Genomic DNA, 24549 nt, shown 5'->3' on the forward strand with positions numbered 1-24549 from the left:
GAAATCAAACCAGGCAGGTCTTACACATCTCAAAATTTACATCTGAATTTGCAAACACTCTTGATCATTGTATTGACTGTCTACACGAACTGAAAACGGGAATAAGAGCGTCCTTTATTTTGCTCTGTACGGAAAGCCCCGGGAAACCCTGTGTTTAGTCTACATAAGTAAGTAACCTGGCTGAAAGTGCATTATTGGTGGAATAAGAAATGCTGAAAAGATCTACAGAACCATACTTTTGATTTGCAAAGTGTTTGCGAGTGCCTAGTATGGGATGATACTATGCAGGGTCATCTTTGCTGGAAGATATCAGAGACTACTCAATGGAGAGAAACTCTTGCTCATCAGGAATAGCGCTGGTGCTTTGCCTTGCCTCACCGCGCAGAAACAAGGAACAGATGAGGTGACTTGTCAGGTCCAGTCTTATATTCCTAGGACTGGCCTTAAGTGTTTCGATCTATAGAAAGTTTCTGTGTAACATGATTCGCTTGCGTACGAGAGGCACTGATCTCACCGAGTGCAAATAGCCTCCTCACAGAGGACAGTGAATCGCAGCCACAGCCTCTCCTAAACAGACCTATGGAGGGGTTGTTGAACCTGTGAAACAGCCTGTTTGTAGAGAAGCAGGTTAATGCTTAAACACCTAGGGAGAGGAAAATAGGTATATTAAAAGACAAATTTAGCGCAAGCACAATGCCATTCTCACTGTGAAAAAAGGAAGCTTCTCGGTCAGCCTCAGCAAAGGGTGTAACCCCAAGTTTTGTTCTATTTCTGCAAAACCTTGCCAGCATCTGATCAGCCCATCAAGCTGAGTACATCTCTGCCATTAGTACATGCACTAAATGAGTAGCTCAAAAAATCGTTGCCAAGTTATGCTTAAAATTAAACACCCTAAAATTAAAAAGAAGATATATAAGAAATGCTGGTGATTTTAATTTTAGCGCACGCTTTAAACAAACAAAAAAACCCAACCCAAAACCAAAACAGTGTTACACTTGCAAGTTCTCTTGGTGAGCACGAAAGCAATATATTTGTAAGGAAAACAGACAGAGATGCTCTAGTTTTGTAATTATATGAGCTGGAGGGAAATCACAAGTTATCCTATGACACGTGCTGGTATTGCAAGAACAGACTGCACCATCTCCAGTTTGGTTCAAAGCACATTAACTGTGGATAGCACTGAGCAAGGATGCAAATAGGGAACCAGTTGGGCAGGAATTTTTCAAGATTTGTAAGGTTCACACCATTCTCCTGCTTCTGTTCCCACTGTCAGGGGCAAAAATGTTGTCAGTGAGACTCAATGAATAGCACGTGGCAGAAAAGTAACAAACAGGATGAGCAGCTGCCCATGTTCTGATCTGGAGGTTTATCTGTCCAGGGACTTTCAGAACCATGGAACTGGCTGTGTGAAGTGGGTAGTGTGAAGTTATAACTTTGCCTCTAGGGAGAATGAAACTAAGTCTAATTAAAGTCTCTTAAATCCAGAATGTGAGGGCTCAGATTCGCGGAGGAGAGACTAAAGGATGTGGAGATCCGTTGCATCAGGGACTTTGCCCATGGGCATGCCTCTACCCTGCTACAGTTAATGTAGCTCTCCCAGCACTGTATCACCTTGCATTACACCAAGGGCCAAACTAGCTTGAATTAGGGGCAATTACCATGGGTCTGCTGGCAGGCAGCTATCTCCCATGCTGGAGTAACTTGTGCCAGAATCCAGAAGCTACGCGCACGCTTTCACACCTGTGCTTTCCTTAGATGGTGCCCTGGGGTCCAGCTGACAGCTGCTCCCCCCCCTCTCTTTTTCTAGCCAGAAGTTCAGGAGGTGAGAGGGGCCACATGCCGTACAGAGGTATCATTGTATACAAACCCACACCTGTTTCAGGAAGAGTTTCAGGATTACAAGTAATTATTAAAGCTATAAAGACACATTCATGGGGATTTTGCGGTTGAGTGTGAAGCACCTTGGGCTCCTTGGCCTTGGAAGGGGATGCTGGAGCATGATGCCACGTGACAGCTGAGCCCAACCCAAAACCTAGCCTGAATCACTGTTTTCTTCATAATTGAACTGAGCCTGAACTGCAATTTGGAAATTTTCTTGAACTGTGAGTTGAACGAGCATCGGTCACAGCTGAACACCATCCAGCATTTAAGCAAAACCCCAAGGTGCTTGGACTTCCTGCAGAGAGGGGAATTTAAATCACTGTAATTTGCATGCCAGCTTGCCAGGAAGAAGACATAAGATGTGCGAGTTCATATATTTATTAACCACTTCTCACTGTCTTCCTCTTCAAAACCTTTCCTGCCAGACTCCTCTCGATAGCTGTTGGCTAAGACATGTCACCAGCAGGGACTTCATGCAACTGCCTGCAGTCCTGCCCTGGGTCTCTCCAGCTTCTGCGGCAGGAATAGCTTGGTCTTTCCTCTTGAAGGTGGCACACTTTCATTTTGCTGTTGCTTGCAAAGCATCCGGTGTTGCAGGGCATCACACAGACCCTGTGATTCCAGCCCCCACTTGCAGCTTTGGTGGGCAGCCATGGGGAGCTGTGTCTGTGGGCCAGTTCGGAGCAGGCAGGACTAGACCTGGCTCCCCACTTCTGTCCCAGCCTCCCCAGGGGACACTGGTGGCTCCCCAGACAGACTCAGTTCTTGTCTGGGAATAGTTTTTTTTCCCCAGTGAAAGTGTTTTCCAGCAGGACACAGCTATACTGGGAGCAGCTTCTGATTTGCCCTGTGCTAGATGATGCACATGAACAGAAAAATGATCTTCCCTTTACTATTGAAAGATCTTGCCAGGAAAAAAAACCAAAGAAATAATAAAAAAAGAGAAGATTGCCATCTGTGTTTGAAACACCTGACCCATGTAAACCACAGAGAAAACAGCCTGTGACAGGTCTAGTTAGGCTGGGATCCTGGGAGCACACACCCACCTCAACCTACAAAAAGCCCAAAGCTTAATTGTGGGTGCAAAGAGCAAACACTGGGTACGACATCTGGGCTGACCCCCTGCGGCAACTGTCCTGGTGAGTCTCCTCCTCTGTTATTCATGTCTGTCTTTCCCACATGTAGCCTCCATAGAAAGGAAACCAAATTAAAAATTGACTTTTTTTCTTAAATTTTTTTTTTTAAAAAAAGCTCACTCGCCATTGACCTCACCCAGTAACAATGATCTTTTCGATTGCAGTTTACGGTAGGTCTGATGGCTGAAAGAAAATAACATAAAAAGCCCCCTGGGGATGCGCAGCTGTGCACCCTTTGAGCAGATGCTACAATGACATCTTGGAAACGGGTACTGGGGAGAAATCCGTAGCTCACTGCCTGCCTGCTGCTGGCCACAGCCACCTCTGGGTTGTATGTGGCAGGTCTCAGCCTTGATAGCCAGATTTTGCGCTTGTTGTGATGGGGATGAGGCTCTGCTGGTTTGAGATTTCAGCTCGCTGAGGAGTCTCTGAGATCAGGAGTCACAGCAGGTGGAGCGCAGCAGGTCTGACATTGCTATGTAGCTGAGGATGAGTCACACGCTTAGTGCAGCAATTCCTGAAACCATGTTTTTCCCCCTAAAATCGGCAAAAAGGGATCAAATGAATTTTGATTAATAAGCACCCTCTCTGCACCTCCTGGGACATTCTGTTGCTTGTCAACTTTTAGCGTACTATGAAGTTCACCATAGGAAAAAATCAAGTGCTGGCTAGAACATCTAAAAGCTCATTGTATCTGAGCCCACATGATTGTTATTATTAATATAACCCGTAATAAGTGCAGTGGTAATGACAAAGCAAAACAAGGTGGCCACTGTGGTTAGCACGCTGCCTCTTCTGTGCTGTCAGTGAGGCCATGACACTTTGCTCCTCAGGCAGCAGGAATCCAGCTTGGCTTTTGGCTGTCCCTGTATTTAGGGTGATGTGCACGAGCCTGCCTGTGAGGAGGGGGCCGGGGTGGTGCAGCCTCGCTGCCTGCACCTGGCAGGGTTGGTCGCCCCTCCAAGACCCTGCTGCACCCACTCTGCTTCCTGGGCTGGAGCCAGATGGGGAAGGGGACAGGGACAGGGACGAGGACAAGGAAAGCCCCTTGTGAGACTGTTGCTACCGGAGTTTGTTGTATTGAACTGTGGCTGGGAGAGGCGCATTTTCTGCTTGTTTCAGCAGACCTGTCCAACATCATTTGTGTATGCATGGCTATAACTGGTCTTAATTTCTACACATTAGGACTTACATGTTGTTTGTCTGACTTATAAGCACTATATAGGGGGGTTCTTTCCGTCTGCTTGCATATTTTTACCAGTGTTAATTCTGTGCCATGCTGTAGCATTAGTATGCTTTGGCCATACACTTTCCTTGGTTGTCTGCTTTGAAAGGAAGTAAAAGAATAAAAATATAGTTTGACTTTTCTGCATCAGAAATTCAACTACTATGCACAGGGTATACGGGGCATCATTAAAAGCCAGATCTGAGTTTTTGTCTGTGCTTGAAACTCCAGGCACCAGCATAATTCTGCATACCTTGATGGAAAATTTAAAAACTAAGAACACATATTTATGACTGGTTTTATTTCTTCAATCTATTTTTAAGCAAAAACTCTGTGTTTAGACTCATATTCTTTTATTGCAAAGATCTCATGCTGCCTACTTTGCTCCTAAGTAACTCACATTCATTGAAGTTGCTTCATAAAGATAAAAAATGGAAGGATTAACCCCTAATTTGTGCTTTCTGAACACAATCATTTCTAAATAGACGAAAACAACTGCATTAAATTTTTTTTTACCAGATTCTGAAGCCCTGCAAATATTTGCTGCAAGTGTTCACTTCACACCAAGAACACGCAAAGGGATCAAAAGCAGTTCGGGCCAGAGGGTGCCACAGACATGGCTGCAAACACACTCGCCAGCCCTAAACGTAGCTGCTTACAGCAAACTGGCTTTGCTGATGAACAGGGCTAACTCAGCACCGACATCCCGAGGAAAGATCTGTGCTAGCTGAAGAAAGGTCCCAGGTAGTGCCAACAGGACCCACCTCACGTTGTCCCCAGGCTTCATCCCCAGGCTCTAGCACAGGCAGGCTGGTGCAGAACATGTTGAATACTCAGGAGCATCTGACTTGTGTCGAGCGCACCAGGCTCAGCTACCTTTTGTGGTGGTAGACTGACTTGAAAAGCAGTCTGCAGCAGGAGAAACCTGTATTTTCAGGTTTACTGGGGCATAATGAACGGCTTTTCAGGCCAACATCAATGAAAATTGCACTTAAACTCACAGATAAGATGTGATAGTCAGACATTATCAGTTGCTACAGAAGATGCAAATATTTTGACACTGCAAACTACTACTAAAGGCAGGTATGTTTCCTTGTTAGTTGCTAGACAGCTTAAGAGATAGATTTCATTTATTCTCATGGATCTTTTGGAAGATACGGCGCTTTCACATTTTCACATTACTTTCTTTTTTAATGTGCGCACTGGGGATTCTACATCTTATTAAAAATGAGATCTCAATGACTCTAGTATGTCAAAGGCCTCAATCAGCATGGTGCTATAGAGAAGCCAAAGACCTAATACAGGCTAAATTTGTAAAATGCAAACAGCTAAATAATTCAAACCAACGACATTAATTTCTGTATAGTTTGTTTGTCTCCCAGCCAGACTGGTTTCAAAGGGTTGAGGTGTTTTATTAAAATAAGAACAATAAGAAGAAAACAGTTCTACTTCAAAGCTGTTTCAAATCAGTTGGGTTTCCCCCATCTTTCCTCTTCAGGTTACAGAGCTGCCTCCAAGACTGAGTAAAAATCTGGCTGAAGATGGCAGTTGCAAGCATAGTGAGTATACAGCTATGCTGTTGTGTACATCTCTGTTTTTCTTTCCCCTCTCTTTGCCTCCATCAGTTTTCTGCCTCTCTTGAGCCAATGATGCTATCCTACCATAGCAGTAACACAGAGCCTTCTTCCCCACCTCTTTTCAAAGTGGGGATTTTGCATTTTACTGGGTATTTGAAGCTGCCAAGCCAACAGTGTTTTGAATGATCTGACAGAAATAATGCTCTCACCACCTGCCATTTTAATAACTGAAGCTTGCTGGAGGTGGTGAGCTGCTGTTTTGTAAAGAGTTTGTTGCTCAGCAGGTCATTTTTATGTCTTTGCTGTGCCACACACTTCAAACAATCTGAAACGTGCTGTGTTTTGCTGGCAGCCTTTGTTCTTTCCCATCTAAAATAGAATATATTGGGGATCTTCAACTATATCTGGTGGAGAAGGGCAAATTTATTCTTTACTGAGCCACCTCTCAACACACATTTACTTGATGTCCCATTGCAGGTCACCCACCCTAGCAAGACCAGCCTGGATGACTACAGGAATGACAGCGCGGTGCTGTCCCTGTATGGAAACCCTGTGAACGACACAGACTTCATGTGCAACAAGAGGCAGGTCAGGCAGTTTGCTCGAGCCTTCCTGCCAGTGTTTTTCTGGCTCATCTTCTTGGTGGGCACAGTGGGAAACGCCTTGGTCATGCTCGTCTACTGCAAATACCGCTTCAGGAGGAGCATGATGGATCGGTACCTGGTGCATCTGGCCATTGCAGACCTGCTCCTCCTTTTCACCCTCCCTTTCTGGGCCAAGGCTGCCTCTGATGGCTGGATCTTCAAGAACTTCATGTGCAAACTTGTCAACAGTATGTATAAGATCAATTTCTATGGCTGCAGCTTGTTTCTAACCTGCATCAGCTTTGACAGGTACATCACTATTGTCCAGGCAACAAAAGCTAAAACTTTTAAGCGAAGGCAGCTCCTGCACAGCAAACTCATGTGCTTGGCTGTTTGGCTGATGTCCATGAGCCTGTGCATCCCAGAAATCATGTACAGCCAAAGCATGCGGGTAGGTGATGTAACAGTTTGCAAAATTACATACCCACCGAATGTCAGCATGACCTTCAGAGTTACTGTCCTGGCCTTGAAAGTCACAATCGGATTCTTCCTCCCGCTCCTAGTCATGGTTATTTGTTATGCCCTTATTATCAACACTCTCCTGCAACCCAAAAGATCCCAAAAGCAGAAGTCACTGAAGATTATCATCATGATCATCACTGCTTTCCTCCTCTCTCAGTTCCCATACAATATTGTTTTGCTGGTCAAAACCATCAGCACTTATGCCAGGGTGGTGTACAACTGCCAGGCCGCCAACCAGCTGGACATTGGGCTGCAGGTCACCCAGAGCATCGCCTTCCTCCACAGCTGCCTCAACCCCTTCCTCTACGTCTTTGCTGGCGAGCGATTCAGGACAGCACTGGGCAGGATGATGCAGAGCAGCAGCTGCTGGCGGAGCCGGGGCCAAGAGCAATGCTCCTCTGCCTGCAACAGCCAGGAGCACAGCTCAAACTGGTCCTTTGCCATGCTGGGGACACGGCGCGTGAGGAGCTCCCTTACCCTCAGCACCCACTTGACCTCCTCTGCTACGCCCCCTCCTTGCCAAGTCCTTTTGTAAGGTAGTTCCCCCACTTCTCCCCTCCAGAGGAGCACCAAACTCTTCGGAAACCATCTGTATACCCCAAAGACTGTCCCAGAGGAATGGGGAGCGCTGGGGGCTCCTTACATGCCCTGTCCTCACCGTATGGGAGCCAGCTGGGGCTTGCTGGCTGAAAGGAAGGGAAACCTTCTGCACAGGGCAGCAAATGGAGCAGTACTTGCCGTACTGAGGACAAAAGCTATCTTTGTGGCAGCTGTAAATACCCAGCCCATCTGCAGCTCAGACCACAGCCTGAAACAACAAGCCTTGCAGGGAGGCAATAAAACCGGCAGCAACAGAGGCAGATGAAGCAGGATGAACCACCCATCCCGTCCGTAACACGCAGCAGGAGGGGGTTCAGCCTTCATTTGTGTTCCAGCCATGGTCTCCGACAGAGGCGGCCAGGCTTGGGAGCGCTGCCTGCTCCTACACCAGATGCCCCCTCCCCCATAAAAGAGAACAGCCTTTGGCTCCTGCACTGGTTTACAGCAGTAGGCAAATGCTGCTCTCTGTGCCCGTGCAGACGCAACTCTGGTTTGCTGTACAGGTGGTTCTTCTTGCAAAGCAAAGCCCATCGTTCATGTTCATAAAGTGCTCGTTGCAGAATTAGATCTATCTTTCTCCTGTGTTTTAGCTGTATACAATTTATTTGCTATGGCTCCTATTTTGATACTAGAAACAAATCACCTCACAATAAAAATTTGAGGGTGCCAGAGACACTGAGTTGTCTGTCCCAGGGATATTTGCGTATGGTGCAAAACTGTAATAAACCAGAATGCAAAAACCAAACCCATGATTCAACAGACTGCTGGTTGCACGCTGATTTCTTTGCTAACGGTGAGAAAATATATTTAGCTTGGGGACAGTAAGACAGAGAGTAATTAAGCATCAAGCCTAATGTGAATGAAATTTGAAGTGAGACTTCAGGTTGATGGAGGCAGCAGTTCCCAAAAGCAGTGTGCTGTAATGCGTCCCGCAACTTCTATAGGGCTTTCAGCGAGCCGGTGTTGGTGCCCAAGGCTGCAGGGCATCGCAGGGCTGTCCCCCCTCCCTCGTCCCCTCTCGGGGCCATGGCATCACCTGACCTGCCCAGCCGCAGCCTGCACCTCCCAGTCTTCAATCGCAAGGTGTAGTGCTCAGCAGATTTTGTTTTAAATAATCACGTTTAACCTGTTCTGCCTTCTGGCAATTATTTCTTGCAGGAAGAAAGTGTTTTCTTTGTGCATTAATCATTAAAGCATGTCAATAAACACAAGCTTTCTGCAAGGTTTGGCACTGCTTTTCTAGCCAATACAGTACATCTGAGCAGATGGTGTTCTATTTTCATATACTTCGATTAATGAATTTTTAATTTTTTTTTTACCTTCTCCTTAGGGAAGAAAATGGTGAAAGATTATGTATTTTTTCACTGTATGTGTAAGAAGGGTTTGGGGGAGCTTTTGCAATTTGCGTTGAGCTCAATGCAAACGGATGCTGAAATTCTGTTAAATAAAGGCACTGCCAGATACACTGAGGGGATGGACTGGTTGTTTCTTGCCCACATGTCCTTCCCAGGTTTGGCTCTGTACACGCAACCTGTTTCCAACGACAGGATTTACCTCTCCCAAAAAAGGCCAAAGGAAAACGTTGCTAACAGGGTTTACTTCACATCTGTAACCCCTGGGGTGTGGGAGCCACGGCTGAGGACCCCGCCAGCGCCAGAGCGGGCTTAGGCTCCTGAGGCGAGGGGTGGGGTGCAGTTTTGGGAGGAAGGGCAGGTTTCTGAGGGCAGAAGGAGGGAGCATGCCGGGGGCAGGCGCTTCCCCACAGCAGCTGAGCTCCACGACACCTTCCCAGGGCTGGGGTGAGGGTGCTCCTACCCAGAGGGTCCTCCCGGCCCCAAAGGAGCCCTGGAGTCATGCAAACAAGCAAACAAGCATGCAAACTTCAGCTGCTGCTGACCCACGGGCCTGCCCGGAGGCCTCGAGCTCCCCTTCCCTGCACAGCATCCCGCCGGCCCCAAGAACTAGATTTTTGGGGACTTCTCAGAGAAGGTAAAAGCTTCTTCACTCGATGAAATGTGGTGGGAAATTTTCTTGCTTGGTTAGCAGGTGAAACTGTTGAGGGTGGTGAAACTGCGATGAACTTTCAGCAGTTTGGGGTGGTGGGGTTGTCCTCCGGTCACATCCCGCTCTGAGTCAGGCTGCTCACCGCAGGGAGCTGGGGGACCAGCCCCCTGGGGCAGATTTGCCCTCACCGGGCTGTCCCACCAGGGCTGCTGGCAGCCCAGCAGCTGCTGCTGGCTTCCCAGGTTGCTGGCACTTCCCAAACTTAGTATTGCCTCCCCTGCCCCATGGCCCCTCACATCCCCCGTGGGATGTTGCCTGAGCCTTACCCACAGCTCCAGCAGCATGTTCACCAAGCAGTTGCTGGAAGCCCTGGGAGAGGCCTGAGATCTACAGCTCCCCTACCCTCTCTTTAAGGCAATTTGTTCCCAGATGTTCCCAGTTTTGTGTTGCTGTCTCCTCTGCTGTCCCTTTTCTTTGAAGGAGCAGCTTGGCTTGCCTCTTCCCTAAGCACTCGCCCCCCCGGAGACCCTTCATTTTGGCTCCTAGTCCCCACCTGAGACTTCTGAGAGCCAGAAGCGTGCCAGGACCTGAGATTTTACCCAGGCAGGAACCAGACCAGACATGCCTGCTGGCCTAACACGCTCAAACTATGCAAAGGCTGGAAGCCCCACCACAGCAGGGACAGTAGCTTCAGGTTGTCATTGATCTGCTGTGATGAAGGGCTCAGAGGTAGCCACAACCACAGCGCAGGCAGTCACGTAGCCTTGCACTAGCCTGCTGGTGGTACAAGGAGAGGAAGCTGGGAGAGCCGATGAGAAACTTTCACTCTCTGCAGGCAAACCCGCCTTCCTGCTGCCTGCTCCTGCCTGAGAGACGTGCTTTATAGAAGTGCCTCTTCCAGAGAGCAGAAAAGCAACAGAAAGGTGTGAAAGAATCACACTTAGAGCTGCGAGCATCACTGAAGTGACAGTAGGCAAAGTCGACCAGGTGTTGATGCTCTGAAACCAGAACCATGGATCGGAGTTTGGTATGTGCAAACCCATCATTTCCAAGTATGGTCTGGATTGATTATCCATCATTTAACTGACCAGAGGCCTTAGTCCCAGTTCCCCCGAGTGCTGCCTGATTTTTTCAAGCCCTCCTGGGCCATATACATTTTAAAACCTTATATTTGGACTTCAAAGCATCCCTGTGACATTTCAAGGACTAATGGAGAGGATACCACTGTTTCATGGCAGCTTCATGGCACCCACAGTAGAATGTCATACTGGATGTGCCAAGGCCAATTCTTGGGGCACAGGCCAAGAAACAGGTGGGTTAAGAGCCGACATAAGGCAGCGCCAGGGCAGGGAGAGCCTTGCCCCTGGCATCAAGGAAGGGAGGAGGTATTGTCCAGTACGACAAAAGATGGATTACTGGAGATGTACACAAAGGCTTTCAACAGCTACAGCCTCTCCTGCAGAGCTGTTGTACAGCAAGGTACAGTCACTTACATGTGCATCAGGTATATGTAAAACTCAGTCTTTGCAGGTCCTTTGTACTCCAGGTTAGGCTTTGTTGGATACTCTGTCCTAGAGAGAAGCCCCTGAGCGTGGTGTGGTGGCTGGTGCTCCTGCTGGAGCACAGGGACAGGAAGCATCGCAGCCTCCACCTCAGCAGCCTCCACCTCAGCAGGAAACTCCTGTGAGGAAACAGAAATAACTGAAGAAAGCAGCAATGACTGGTCATGACAGGGCTTGCTGTCCTCCTGACCCCATTCAGATGGCCCCAGTAGCTCAGAGGAGCCCACCCGCTTACCACGTGCCCTGGGGCTGGGACTACAGATGCAAACGCATTAGCGACAGGTGAACAGTGCCTGCGCCTCACACATCTTGCCCTCCCACAGCCATGCAACGTAATGCGGGCAAACAGACCCGTCCGGGACCGGAGGGAAGCCAGACGGGCGCCCTAAGCTGAAGAGCAGCGCTGCTCAGGGGCATGGACAACAGTGAGTGTGTAATTGCTGTCCTTGAGGGTGCTTTGTTTTTACCTTGACGGGGAAGCAAAGGCAGATGAAGGTGTTTCTCAGCCATGGGGCTGTGCCCTTGCTGAGGCAGGCTCAGCTGCTCCAAGCCACCAGGACATGGTGATACTTCCTCTAGCTTGGGGACTGACTCACTTAATACTTATTTAATGATCTCTGCTGTTGCTCTGTTGTACTGTACAGACGCAGCCTTTCTCCACCAGCATGACAAACTATTTTCCATTTTCCTTATCTTGTAAAATTTTTTTCTGCTTAGAAGTAGATCAATCATCTGACTTACATTCCAAACAAAGCTATCTCCGCAAGGCAGACAAGGGACACACATTCTCAATGATAGAGAATTTTATTTTTTTAATTCCTGAGGTTAAAAAAAGAAAAAAAAAAAGCATCAAGAAACATTCCAGTACACAACCGTCTACATCTCTGTAACTGTACAGAAGCTGGTATACATAAATCTCTTTTTCCCCTATCTGGAGCATGAAGTTTGATGTGAACTGGGTTTGCAATTCTTTGGCAGTTAAGACCAAAAGATGTTTCTTAACAAGTTATAATCTCAGTGACTGAGCATAATTAAAACTATAGTGCAATTTCAATTTTAAGAAAGGAGTGAAGTCAGGCTTTTGTAGCTTTGCTATTTTGTAACATGGTACACTCTTGTGCAATACATCTCTGATTTTTCATAAAGCAACATTGAATAATGCTGAGTAAAGGAACACTGTCATTTTCTTAAAGCAACTACTACATTCCTTCCTTCACATAAACTTCTGCATAACTAAAAAGACTACATTCCATTGCTCCAGCGCCCAGGAAAAACACCCAGTTGCTTATGCTGACCACAATGTATATACTCTCTTTGTCCCCTGAGTGTGACATCCCCTGCAATTAATTTCATGATCAATTTAAAATATTTCTTTTCTCTTAATTGCATTCCTGAGGATAATACAAGGCCCAACTCAACTAGCCACCTGAGCACCTGTAAATAGATTTATCAGCACCCCTGGCACAGCTCACATGAACAAGTGCTTTATGAATGGAGGTATAAGGTGCTTGAAAGAAATAATCGCTTTCACAAACCTATATTTGTGCTAAGTCCTTTATTGGGTTTCCATGGCTCCAGTAATAAACTGTCCGGGACATTCAAACAAAAGGTCAGTACTAATGACAGGTTCTTTACTGTCTTCTCTGCATGGCCTCTGAGGTGGAAAAGATTCCCCCTTCTAGCTGACATGAGGGGATTCCTGTTCTTGAATAGCTGCTTTAAACAGTTGTGCTCCTGTCCACTTGTTGTACCTTATTCACCTTTTGAAACTTTTTCTCCTTCTTAAATGCTCTCCTCTGTTAGAAGCAAATCTTTTCTTTTCATCTTTAAACTACAGGTTCTGGGTCCCACTCTTAGCCCTCTTTCAAAAAGCAAAATAAGCCATAAAACTACTCTCATGGGGCAGGAAAATGTGAAGAAAAGGTACCGCAAAGACTCAAATGCTAAATAAAAATAATTCAGTGTTTTTATTCCCCTCCTCCCAAGCATATGCCTCAGTCAGCCTCAACACTGTCTACATAAAAGATTTGCAGGGAAACATCTGGCTTACTAGATGGAGCCAATTACTTTAAGGGTTACATAAACAGTGGCTAAAAAATGTTTGCCACAGGATGAAAAACATGTTAAGAACTGGGATGCAAAGAGGAGATCAAGAGGTAAGTCTGTCAAATAATTCTGAATGGAAATATTTCAAATACCTTTGAGGAGAGATGTATTTTCGCCTAAGATACTTGACAATGTCCCTTTACCTTACATTTGGCATTTTAAGAAAGATATCCTAGTAAGATTAGTATTCTAACTAAAACAACAGAAAAACGCATTTAAAAACCATACCTAAAAGCTTAAAGGAAAACTGCAGCAGACTTCAGTAACAGCTCAGTGAAATTGCATAGCGTATGGTACACAGTACTCCATTTTTAAGCAATAAATAATCTCTTTTTGCCTAATTAAATATAAAACATAGCTTCAACACTGAAATATGCCATAATTCATGAAGTGATCTGTGCGCCGTTTATTGCCTGTTTATTGCCCTCTTCAGTCTCTTGTCCATCTCAGTTTTCATGCACACAGCCAGGTAAGGGTTTAACTGCATTTCAGCCTGTTCCCTCAGGAGGGGAGTAAACCAGCTTGCACCTTCCACTGACCCCTCTGCCTGGCAGAGGCTGCGGAGCACACCACCAACATGAGAAGAGGTGTCTGAAGGGAAGGGAAAGGGAAAAGCTATTGATGAGCCAGACACCTAAAATCTAGGTGCTCCATGAAACGTAATCATTCTTTTACGATCTTTTTCAAGCTCACTGTATTTTATACATTGTTAACAACTGGAATGAGTGATTAGCAACCTCTAGCTTTATCTGCAGTATTCTTTTCTTTTGTATGATCAGAAATTTCCCCCTACCTCAGCTGCTGCCACGTAAATGTCCAACACTTGTCTTGTGATGCCCATCTTTCAACCAACCAGCTTTTCCATGTAGGAGATCCCTTATGAGTAATGGATTTGACCAGCAACACATAGACACCAGCTGGACGCTCCTGACTTCATTCCCTAGCTGAGCTGATCCTTCCAATTCCCTGCCCTTGTTTTTACATTTACAAATTTGCTGCCCCTTTCCTCTCTCCTAAATCACTTGCTTCAGCTTGTGCTTGCCCTTTTTCCTTCTTTCCTCTCATGTTTTATTTTCTGACTCCCACCACAACCCCTGTATAGCAGCTACAGCTGCCACCAAGAATCTACAGGGTTCCTGGCAGGCTGTGCTGTTCTTCTACCAAACGCTGCACAAAAACCTTCCACGTCTGAGGTTTCCTTGGGAGAACAAGAACTTTAAGAAATCAGACACACCTGAAATGGTGAGGAGGGCTGGCTCGGGAGAAAGAGCTTTTCTCCTTTCTCCTGCTAAGTGTTTTGCCTTTCCCTCAGAAGACAGGATTTTAAACCAGAAAAATCTGCTTTCAGATATTTTGACAAGAAGTTAAATTCTATATAGAAAGCAGATGGTTTATATGGAAATTCTGTATGAATGAGAACCCAGTCTTCCCTTAAAAGGTAGTGTTTACAGCCAGCTTTGTCCCCAAATCCAAGATGGAAAGTTAGCAGCTGGCTAGGGCAACTGCAAGGGTTAGGAAAGGGACAGAATACACTAACACCGGGTGGAGAGCTCATCAAGGCTGGATATGCATTTGGGTTTGGATGGACATTTTGAAAGCAATTCAAACTTTATTGCTATCTTCCACATGATCTGGAGAGACTGTTGACCTCCTTAGAAACTGTGCTTTCCTGTAAATGATGATGACTAAGGTGCTAAAGCAGGAAAAAGGAATGCTCCTCTTCCTAATATCACACAGTGAGCAGTACTTTATTCCATAAATGATACTCCTGATTCTGCCACTGGTACTCTCCACAACAGCTGGTTTCACTGGACCAGCCTGCAGAGTACAGTGAGCAAAAGTGAAAGGAGTTGCTGCTTCATGTTGTATTATTTTGTCACTGGTATTCAGTACCACAGCATTTGTAAAAGCCAGTTAAGACTTACCAAATCTTAGCCCAAATTGTTAAAAACCCTGTGTTTGTTGTTTATAAAACTTGGAAAAGATAAAAAATTCTAGATGGATTACGATATATGCCTGTGAAGATTGAAGTATTGCATAATTGTCGTTCTGACTGTAAAAGCAGTACAGCAGAACAGAAATGGTTATGTTTACTCAGTGAAGAGGTCAACAAAAATATGCATTTTTCTTTACATTTCCTTTTGAAGGATTTTTTTTGGAAGAAAAGTAATCCAATTTTCAGTAGAGAATTTCAGTTTGCATTTAGACACCCCCACACTTATTTTTCTCCCCGCTGAAAAAGATTTGGTTATTATTGACCTGTTAAATCAAACAACATGGCTTTTCAGCAATCTGTACACAGTACAGAATCATTAGTGTTCCTAAAAAGGCTTCCATTTTTTAGTGTATACATGTTCTCTAAGTGCATTGTAAGTATTGCATAGTTTCAAAGTCTTCAAACACAGTGGTAATCATAATGCTTACATGTACAGAAGTAATAGCATTTCTTAAAAATGTAATTTAAAATAACACAGTATAGTCAAGGCTATGGAAAATCGCTTCCATCATAGATGACAGGTCGCTCGACAGCCAAATGATAAAACACTCTTTTTGAGATAAACCTGTCAAGAAAAAAAAAGAGAGCAAGATGATCACTTTAGCTGAAGCCAACTGGACAAGAAGCCTTAAAAGTATATTCAGTCTTTCAGTTCATACTCAAGCAAAAAATTGTTGTTAAAAAGTATGCCTGTGCAAGGGCTGTCAGGTTTGTTGTTAATAAGATGACAATTCTGACTAAACTGTCTTGGAAAGAGTCACAGATTACTTGCTTACTTCTGTTTACCTTCCCAGAGGTTGAAACAGAAAAGTGGAATTCTCCTATGAAGGAAGAAAAAAAACCACCAACAAGCAAAGGTCAGGCTGAAGATCTTCTGGCCAGCTGGGACCAATTTCTCATACTTCCTTCTGAATGGCAGAATACTGGTACATCCGTAAATACAAGCCCATTTCACCTTTTGCACCCAGCTAGGACTTACCTAGAGAACGTGTTGTCAAATATCAGCGTGTAGATTCCAGAGTTTCTGACTTTCACCTGTCCTCTGACAGTTTCCTTATGAGAATTGCAGCGGGTCATAGGAATAAGAACCTGAAATTCAATACAATCAAAATGAAACTATTTGCCCTATAATAAATTGTCATTTGTCTTGAGAAAAATACTTAACTTGAGCCATCTTGAAACTCCCAAAGTGCATATGTGCCTGCAAAACCATTTACTTTTACTGATTAGCATTAAAAATTCACCCAAACAAAAATCCCACAGCGAGACAACTGTTTTCCTTTGATAACTTCTTTACAGCATTAAGCTATGGCTATAAATCGGCGCTTGAGAGATAGAATCAAATCCTGATCTTTTTAGTGTTAATCTAAGCAAGTTTACTAACATCAGCAATGCTACATTAAATCTATACAAATATATCCAAGAGCAGGATTTAGCTAAATGTGTCTTTTAATATATGCTTTTATACTCCCTATATTATAAAAAAAGCTTTCTCAGCAAATCTTAATTGTTTATCTAACCTTACAGCAAAAGTGTGTGTAACCACCTATCTTGCTGTAAAACCCTAGCAGAGACAGTAGTCAGAACAGCAGCTGATGTAGATCAAGGATGACCCTATAAAATCCAAAGTTTTATCGAATAGATATATCAAGAGGAAAGCAACTTTTACTTTTCATTCAGCTTTCAGATTCAGAAAAAAAGGAGATTCTACATGGAATTAGTAAACATGGAGTGAATTAACTCATGCTGCATAAATGTCTTACCCTCACAGTGAAATCACAGCCTTAGAGTTCCCCCTACCGCCGAGTTGAACACTGCCTTGTCTTCATTAAAACACTGCAATTAGCTGAGTAACACAGATTTACTTAATCCATAATCCTCATGAAATATGGACAAAGCATATAAAAACTGGTACCTTGGGCACTGGCAAAGCAATTTTGCATGCCATCAAGGCATTTAAATATATGCTTTGCTGTAAGAAATGCAGGTAACCCAATCAATTTATCTGTCTTGTGACCTCTGCTCAAGAGCCTGGCAAGATCAGCCCTAAGCACCCCACAAATGAAGTAATATTGAGGAGGGAAAAAAGAAGAATTTTGCAGTCTTGGACTTCTATTTTTGCTTAATAATAGTGGCTGAATTTCAGGTGTGACCAACAGAAGCTACAGTGGTCTTCAACTCAACTTTTGCAGGCAACATCAAATAATTAAACACATAACTCTGCCTTCAGCAGAAGTGTGGCTTAATCGGAGAAGCAAGTCCTTAATGCAATAGCAACTGGCACTCATGTTGAGACCTCCTAGCCACACCTGCTGATTCCTCCAGGTGGCTGACTGTAGTGTACTACAGTCTCTAAGGTACTAAGGAAACAAAGGTCTTACTTTGCATTGATCCAGTGGTGTGTCTTCTGATTCTTGGTAGACAACGCTGAAAGATATACTTTTAGGGTCTGATGAAAAGATCCAGCTAATTGTCAGTCCCATCTCTGTAACAGTGATGGGAATGATACTGTAGGTGCTGGATTTAATGAACAGCTCTCTGTTACTTTCCCCAAAATTTAAGATCTCTTCCACTGTAAGGGGTAATTTGATCCTGTGAGAGAAAATACAATTACTTGAAGACATCCGATCTAATTACTCAAGACAGAAACAATAATCAATGCTTTTTATTTTCCATCTATTTGAGGCAGACTCCACAGCAACTTTGGGACAGGTCCACAAGGTACAGGAAAATTCAGCCTTGGACGAATGCAAGAACTACAGAAAAGATGACTGATATCAAGCACTCTCTCTGCTCTGGTAAATGTGTATATTATTCACTTACTTATTTCATTTTGACTAGAAAAATGTAGTGCTTGAATAAAACTTTTTAGAGTTACTAGATAAAAGTAGTCTACTGCCCTCTACTGTTCTTTTGAAATAAAAATTTACGCAAAGAATAGTGACCTGATTTATTCACCTTTCTAGATATCATTCGTAAAGGAAATAGGGATCAGGCGTACAGATGGGACAAAGGGATGGAATGTGAACAGCAGCTCTGTCTAGATCCTCTGAAGCACCTAGTGCTACAGCTTGGTCTGTTTTACCCAAGCAAGCTGCATAAAAGCTGATTCAAAGTACTTCCAATTAAAAAGGAAGTTCTTAGCACCATGATCCTGAGTCCTGCAGCATTATATTATCCTACCTCATTCTGATATCTATTTCAGACTGCAAACAGTGAGGCCCTTAAACAGGAGAATGCTGCCTGCTTCCTTCAAGAGAAACCTCTTAATTTCCAAGAAGCGTGGAACTCACCTACATTACCCTAATTAAAACTAATCTAACATATCATTCTTTTAGCCAAACAAATCGTTTCCCAATCAATGAGCTCACAGTAAATCACAGCACTGTGATTTGTCTGTCAGCAGCTATCAAAACCCAGCACATTTACCAGAAGATATCACACAGTCACCATGATGATTTACTGTTCTAGAGTAAGGAGGAGTTCAGTTTCCAGCCATGACTACACAGGGATCGTGGCTGATTTATTATGGTAACCATTGTTACCTCCTCTCCGGCCAGAGAGGAAGCTCCATATAAAGTTTCGCTTACCTTGTTACTTTTTCTGTTTAACTGAAGTAACTGCTGGGGTGTCTCAGGTAATCTTTGATTTTAATAAACTAATGCTCACTCTTCATTTTGCCCTACAACCCAGCTATGATTTTAGTTACTGCTTCATTTACCTGGTTCTCCAAACAGCAGCAACAAGGTTGAAACATGGACTAATTTATCTCCCTGCAGTCAAAAGTTTAAAACATTCCCCATAAATAAGCCAAAATTTCTAAGCTAGGATTAAGGGGAGAGTGAGATAAGGGGAATGTCTCTAAGTCATGGGCATTTTCATGTTAGATTCCCTTCTTGGCTGTGCAAGTGAGATGCTGTATCACTACTGCACATGGACTATTGATTTCAGAGCAGGATACATGGAGAGAATTGTGTGCACACAGTTCACAGAAGCTGAGCAGAGGCTCAGCTGAACATCTTATGCTATGGCATACATCAACCAGAGCAGGCAAGACAGTTTCTGTAAGGCCACCAATAAATAATAGCTACATGCTCCAAAAGGCCATGAATTCCATCCCTGTGACAAAGGTCCAACTAGCACCACACTCCTTGACTTGCCCTTGCAGTTTCTTCCAGAGACTACCAGAACTACACAGCCTTCTCTCTAAGCCCCCTTCCTGTTCACAGCATCTCCTGCAGTAAGAATAAGAAGGAAGGTTTTTTGATGTGATGCGGACCCAGATTTTTCTTTCTTATTCCCCACCTGCACTAAAGTTTTTTCAGGACTGAAGACAGAGGGCCTGGCTCATTGCTGCTGCTCTGTGTAGTTGAGCTATACTCTCTGCTCCTCCTCAAACCAAATTCTACTGTGGGACATAAGTGATCAGCTCTTCCAAGAGTCTGCAAGGCTTGTGCTCAAATAACTGATATCTGAGCTCAGACTTTATTCTTTCAGCCTGGGAGTAATAAAACTGTTCCACTTACATGACTTCTCCTGACTTCAACAAGCATATCTCAGCATCTTGAGCAACTTGCCACTCTTCCGACTCATCAAATGTTGAAGAATTACACGTGCTGTTTCTAGGACAAGGAAAAAGAGAAAAGTCATGATTAACTACTAGTATGTGGTCAAATACCACCTGCATGCTGATGCCTCCCTAAAACAGAAACGTTTTGATAGTCATCACGCTAAATTCTAGAATTCTTATTTTACACCTTCTAGTGACAAAACTGTCTGGGTGAAACTGCAGCCCCATTCTGCTAACCACTGTGCACAAATGTAAAACTGTTCCTATCCCGGTTTCATGAGCTAAGAGGAATATAGACATCCAGAACTTTTCTCTACGGTTTTAAGATAAATCCCCTACTGAGACGCTGCCAGGTTTTAAAGACTCCCTGGCAGGTGGAATTCTTTAAGGAGGGCAGACACGAGCAAAACAGTCTGAACTTGTTCTTGAAAGAAAGCTTGTGCAGGGATATCACGTGGATTTAATCTGTGAGGTGTTTTACAAAGAGATTATCCAGTTCCTTACCGTGACAACGATACACAAAACATATTTTATCACTATAGAATCACTACCATGTGTCTTCTTTTCATACAAGAAATACTGGATGGTTCAAACACAAATACACCAAAGAAGCTGCTACAAGATGACAAAGCAGGATGCCTCGTCCCCACCATGATGTGTCCAGGAGAGCAGAGGAAGCAGATGAAGAACTTGCTAACCACTCCTCACCTCAGAAAGGGTGCTTGCTCTGGGTGAACACTGGAATAGCACCAGCTATGAATTACAGGGCTGGGACACAGACAGAAGACTGAATCTGACAGTCAGTGAACAAATGCTGATAGTTTCCAAGTAAGTTAGGGCTTCCCTAACTGATACTTTGCTTCTCTGCATCTCAGTAGATTAGGCCATCATTCCCAGAAAAATGCCAAGGATTCTTATATACAGGGAACCAACTGGTCAGTTTCTTCCAAAAAACAGTGGAATCTAATAAAATGTAATATTACTTATATGTGCTTCTGAATCATCAAGTGTCGTCATGTAGCAGGGCATAATTGCCACATATTCCATAGACCAATTCTCAAAACCAATGCACAATTTGTTACTTTCTTTTAAATCCTACAGGACCTTGCTCTACAAGCAGCATTGCTGAGTAGAAGAGCAAGAGAAAATGTCTCCAGGTAACACCACCTTCAGCTGGTCATTAGCAGCATCTGAATATACTGTGTCAGCACATGCAACCACATGTGAGTTTAGTGGAGTGACACTACCGGTTGGAAACAGGAAGAATTTACTGTTATGACTGCAAATTAAACTGCACTTGCTGTCTACATGTTTCCTGAACTCATAAAGCAGTGTTATCTGTGGAATGCATGTTCTCTTACTCCTGTAGCCTTTTCGGTAATGTTTGACTTTGAAAAAGTCATACCACTACTGTTAATACCCTAAGGAGACAGCTGTGACCTGCAGGGAAGACTCAGACCTGTGAGTAAGTGCCAAAACCTGAGCTATAACCAAACACTACGTGCCAACTGAAATGTAGGAATGACATACTACATGTTGGTTCATAAAAGTTAATATAACATCTATGCAAATACTTAGCAAGTGATAACAAATAATTTAATTGCTATCTTTATACAATTAGATAAGAAAACTGATTCTGAAAAAACACCCTACAAAACTAAACTATAGCTTGTAAACCTATACATATATTTTGCTTGCACAGTGGGAAGAGCAACAGATTTTATGCTGTGATCCACAGAATTGTCCCATTCCACCATGGTAAGTACACAGCTTTAACTTCACAGCCTTGAATTCATACAGACCAAGAGAACTACAGGATTACAGGCTTCCTGGAAGTGTCAACTCCATGATTTATCATGCAACGCCATCAGTTCCTCATTTAATTCACTAATGTCACCTTTCTTTTAGGACCCTGAAATGTAAATTAAACCCCAGGGCCAATACATTTTCCATGTTCTCCTCTAACCATGATTTTCCTTATTCCTGCTGCTGCAACCTAAAAGATGGTCAGGTGGTTAGCTTGCCACTTGGCTGCTCGAACCAATAAATTCACCGCACCTACTCACTATAGGGTAAGGGAAAACTAAGTCTCCTACTTTGTCTTTTAAACTCAAGCACATTACCATCACAAAGAAAATCCTGTTCCTTGCCATGATATCCCACAGAGCCAACAGTTTAAAGTGAGCCTGGTAGCCTTATGTGGAAAATATGAGAAACACAGTCTCACGATTTAACTGGAGCGCTTGCGTCTCTGAGAGAATTTATTCTTGCATGACCTATTCACACTAGGTGGCAGCATTAAGGATGTTGCTGTAGCTTGCCAGGTCCCCATCTCAAGAATATGCAAGACTGTTTTCTCTTCTTTTTCTTTTCAAAGTGAAATGAAGTGGGGCTGAAAAGCAGGAAGAACTGAAGCATGGAAAAGACACCACAGCAAGAAGAGAACAGTTCTGGTTCAGCAAATCCTTCTGACAGATTGTCAGAGACTGGCAGAGTATTTTGAAGAAGCATTACATGCTCGTCCTGTTTTTGTGCTCTTCCTCAGGCATCTGCTTTTGGTCACTGTCCCTCAGTTGGATGGTCTGGTCCAGTGCTCCTGTTCTTATATATGGAAATCATTTCTTACAAATGATAGTAAAAATACTGTGACCAACATCATGAATGGCTTTGGGAGTTAAAAATAGGAAGTCCCTTCCAGAACTGAAACCCGAAGAAAGCTGGTTCGACTCTGCTCTCGACAATTTTCTGTTTTCATAAACACCTGAGGTCTGGCAGCTCAGAGCTAGGTGTCTAAGGCATCAGCTTCATGTGGCTGAGCAGTGAAATCCTGTAAGCCATTCATCTGTCAGCAGTGCAATGATTTCTGGAGAGAACTTCAATTGTCTAGAGCTAGAACTTTACTGAATTGTGTGAAAGCCAGAAACCTGAAACAGAGTAGAGGCTTTACAGAGCCCCTAACAGCTGCTTAGCCCAGCAAGCACCTCTGCAAATGTCTCTAATACCAAGAAACAATGGAAGGCGTTATGCTGAAGTGCACCAATGATTTCCTGGGCCTGCTGTTACCAGCAGGTCAGACCCATCCCACAAACCCTAACTTATCAGCCTTCCTCTCCAGCCCACAAAGAGAAAAAAAGAAAGAGGATGGTGAAGGATCAGAAGAAAGGATGCACAGATAGCCCTTGGCACGGGTGAGAAGAAAGGCATGATTTGGGATGGAGCACGGGGGATACAGAGCTCGCTGAGTTTTTAACAACGTGCAAGACAGTATCTTGCATGAAGGATTGTGTATGGGTGGGAAACGAGATAGCAGGGTTATGAGCAAACCCTGACACTTGTAGGGATGGGAAAGCATCACACAGGGAGCTGATAAAAAAAAAAAAAGTATGGACATGAAGATCCACCGCTATGTCCTGTGGGTGACCTCCATATAGGAGGTCTCTATAGGAAATCCCAACCATTTCTCAAAAAAGATGTATGATTTAACTATGCTACATTATGTAAGAAAAAAAAAAAAGCCCAACCAAAACCAAAAAACAAAAGGACTCCCCGGCCTCAAAATTTGTTACAGATAACGTTTATCTGTAAAGAGCAGAGGCAACTGGTGCATACAGAGAAAGCAAGCTAGGGAAACAATCGTGACAAAGGGATATTTCTGTGCTCCAAGGGAAAACATGCAAAATTTTTTGAGATTTTTTTAGTATTGTGATAACGGAAGAGGTTTGGTAAAGGCTCTGAGATGAAGACAGCTTTCAGTTGTCAGTCAAATGCTGCATTTGCAAGAAGTTCCGACAACAGGTTTCAAAATAACCACTTTGGGATTACCAGGGTGCTTTCAAGTTCCCTCCCCAGAAGGAGGCAGCAAACAGATGACTAGCGGAGCAAACACTAGTAATAGCGGCAAGCCACTGCCCCAAAGATCCTGAACACTGCACAGTCTGTATGCCACCAAGGTTACAGCCAGCTCTATGAGTAACCCTAGCTTTTTTCAGTTGTGAGGTATTTGCTCCCAAAACCAAGCTGTTTTTTTCTTAGATACCTTTGAATTTTCTCCTTGCACAGTTCTTCAGAGGCTATTGCAGGAAAATTGAGGCAGAATTATAGAAGAGGTATAGCAGAGGCAGTTTCTGGCTTGGGTTTACACCACTATCCACCAGGAGCCTCAGGCCTTCTCAGCAGAGCTGCTGCCTAGCCCCCAGTGCCCAGCCTGTACCTCTGCAGAGGCTGCTCCATCCCAGAGCCCGGATCCCTGCAGCCAGAGCGGTTTCTGCACACAGGGGGCTTCACAACTATACAATTAAACATTCTTCAGACTGACCCGCTCAGGAGTAACAGCTAGTCTCCCAGCCCTCTCCCTCAGACAAACTCACACAGCCCACCTCTATATTTACCATTATTTCTAGGTTACAGTGATAATTCAGTCATGCTATAGTGGCTCTCCTGCAGGCAGACCGAGGCAGGCCACCCAGTCTTACAGAGCTACATGTATGCAGACACACACAGCAGCCCTCACCATTCCGATGCCAGAGAGGGCTTCTTTGAGCAGTCCATCAAAAAATATTTTATGGAAACACAGTTTATGAAGCAAAGGAGGAAACAGGTCAAATTACAGTTAGGCTAGCAAGCTGAAATAAAGTATCTCTGAATATCTTTCAATCCCAATTTTATGATAAAGGGTTGAATACTGCTGCTACTGCAGTCGTCTTCGGTAGAGTTTATTAGAAGTTACACAGAAGTGATCCCAGGGTTCCTTGTGTATGAGTAAGGGCAAATGGATGTCGGGAGGTAC

General features: G+C 44.1%; 2 protein-coding genes across 6 annotated transcripts in view; one reads left to right on the top strand and one right to left on the bottom strand.

Annotated features, from left to right (window-relative positions):
* The first annotated feature begins 1433 nt into the window (after nt 1–1433).
* Nucleotides 1434–8994, top strand: CCR9 (C-C motif chemokine receptor 9). Its single transcript, XM_014285518.3, has 3 exons — nt 1434–3020; nt 5741–5801; nt 6297–8994. Exons 2-3 carry the CDS (start codon nt 5784–5786, stop codon nt 7458–7460), a joined length of 1182 nt encoding a protein of 393 aa, XP_014140993.2. The 5' UTR covers nt 1434–3020; nt 5741–5783; the 3' UTR covers nt 7461–8994.
* Nucleotides 8995–11876: 2882 nt separating this feature from the next.
* The window catches only part of FYCO1 (FYVE and coiled-coil domain autophagy adaptor 1), a 53770-nt gene continuing 41097 nt past the window's right edge, over nt 11877–24549 (bottom strand). For all 5 annotated transcript variants that reach the window (XM_055709155.1, XM_055709153.1, XM_055709156.1 and 2 more), the window contains exons 15-18: nt 19720–19815; nt 17575–17785; nt 16173–16282; nt 11877–15758 (exon numbers count right to left, since the gene is read on the bottom strand). In XM_055709155.1, coding sequence (XP_055565130.1) covers nt 15683–15758; nt 16173–16282; nt 17575–17785; nt 19720–19815 — 493 coding nt within the window. In that variant the 3' untranslated portion in view covers nt 11877–15682. The remainder of the gene's footprint in view (nt 15759–16172; nt 16283–17574; nt 17786–19719; nt 19816–24549) is intronic.

The sequence above is a fragment of the Falco cherrug genome, chromosome 4 (genome assembly GCF_023634085.1).
Source record: "Falco cherrug isolate bFalChe1 chromosome 4, bFalChe1.pri, whole genome shotgun sequence".
Classification (NCBI taxonomy): domain Eukaryota; kingdom Metazoa; phylum Chordata; class Aves; order Falconiformes; family Falconidae; genus Falco; species Falco cherrug.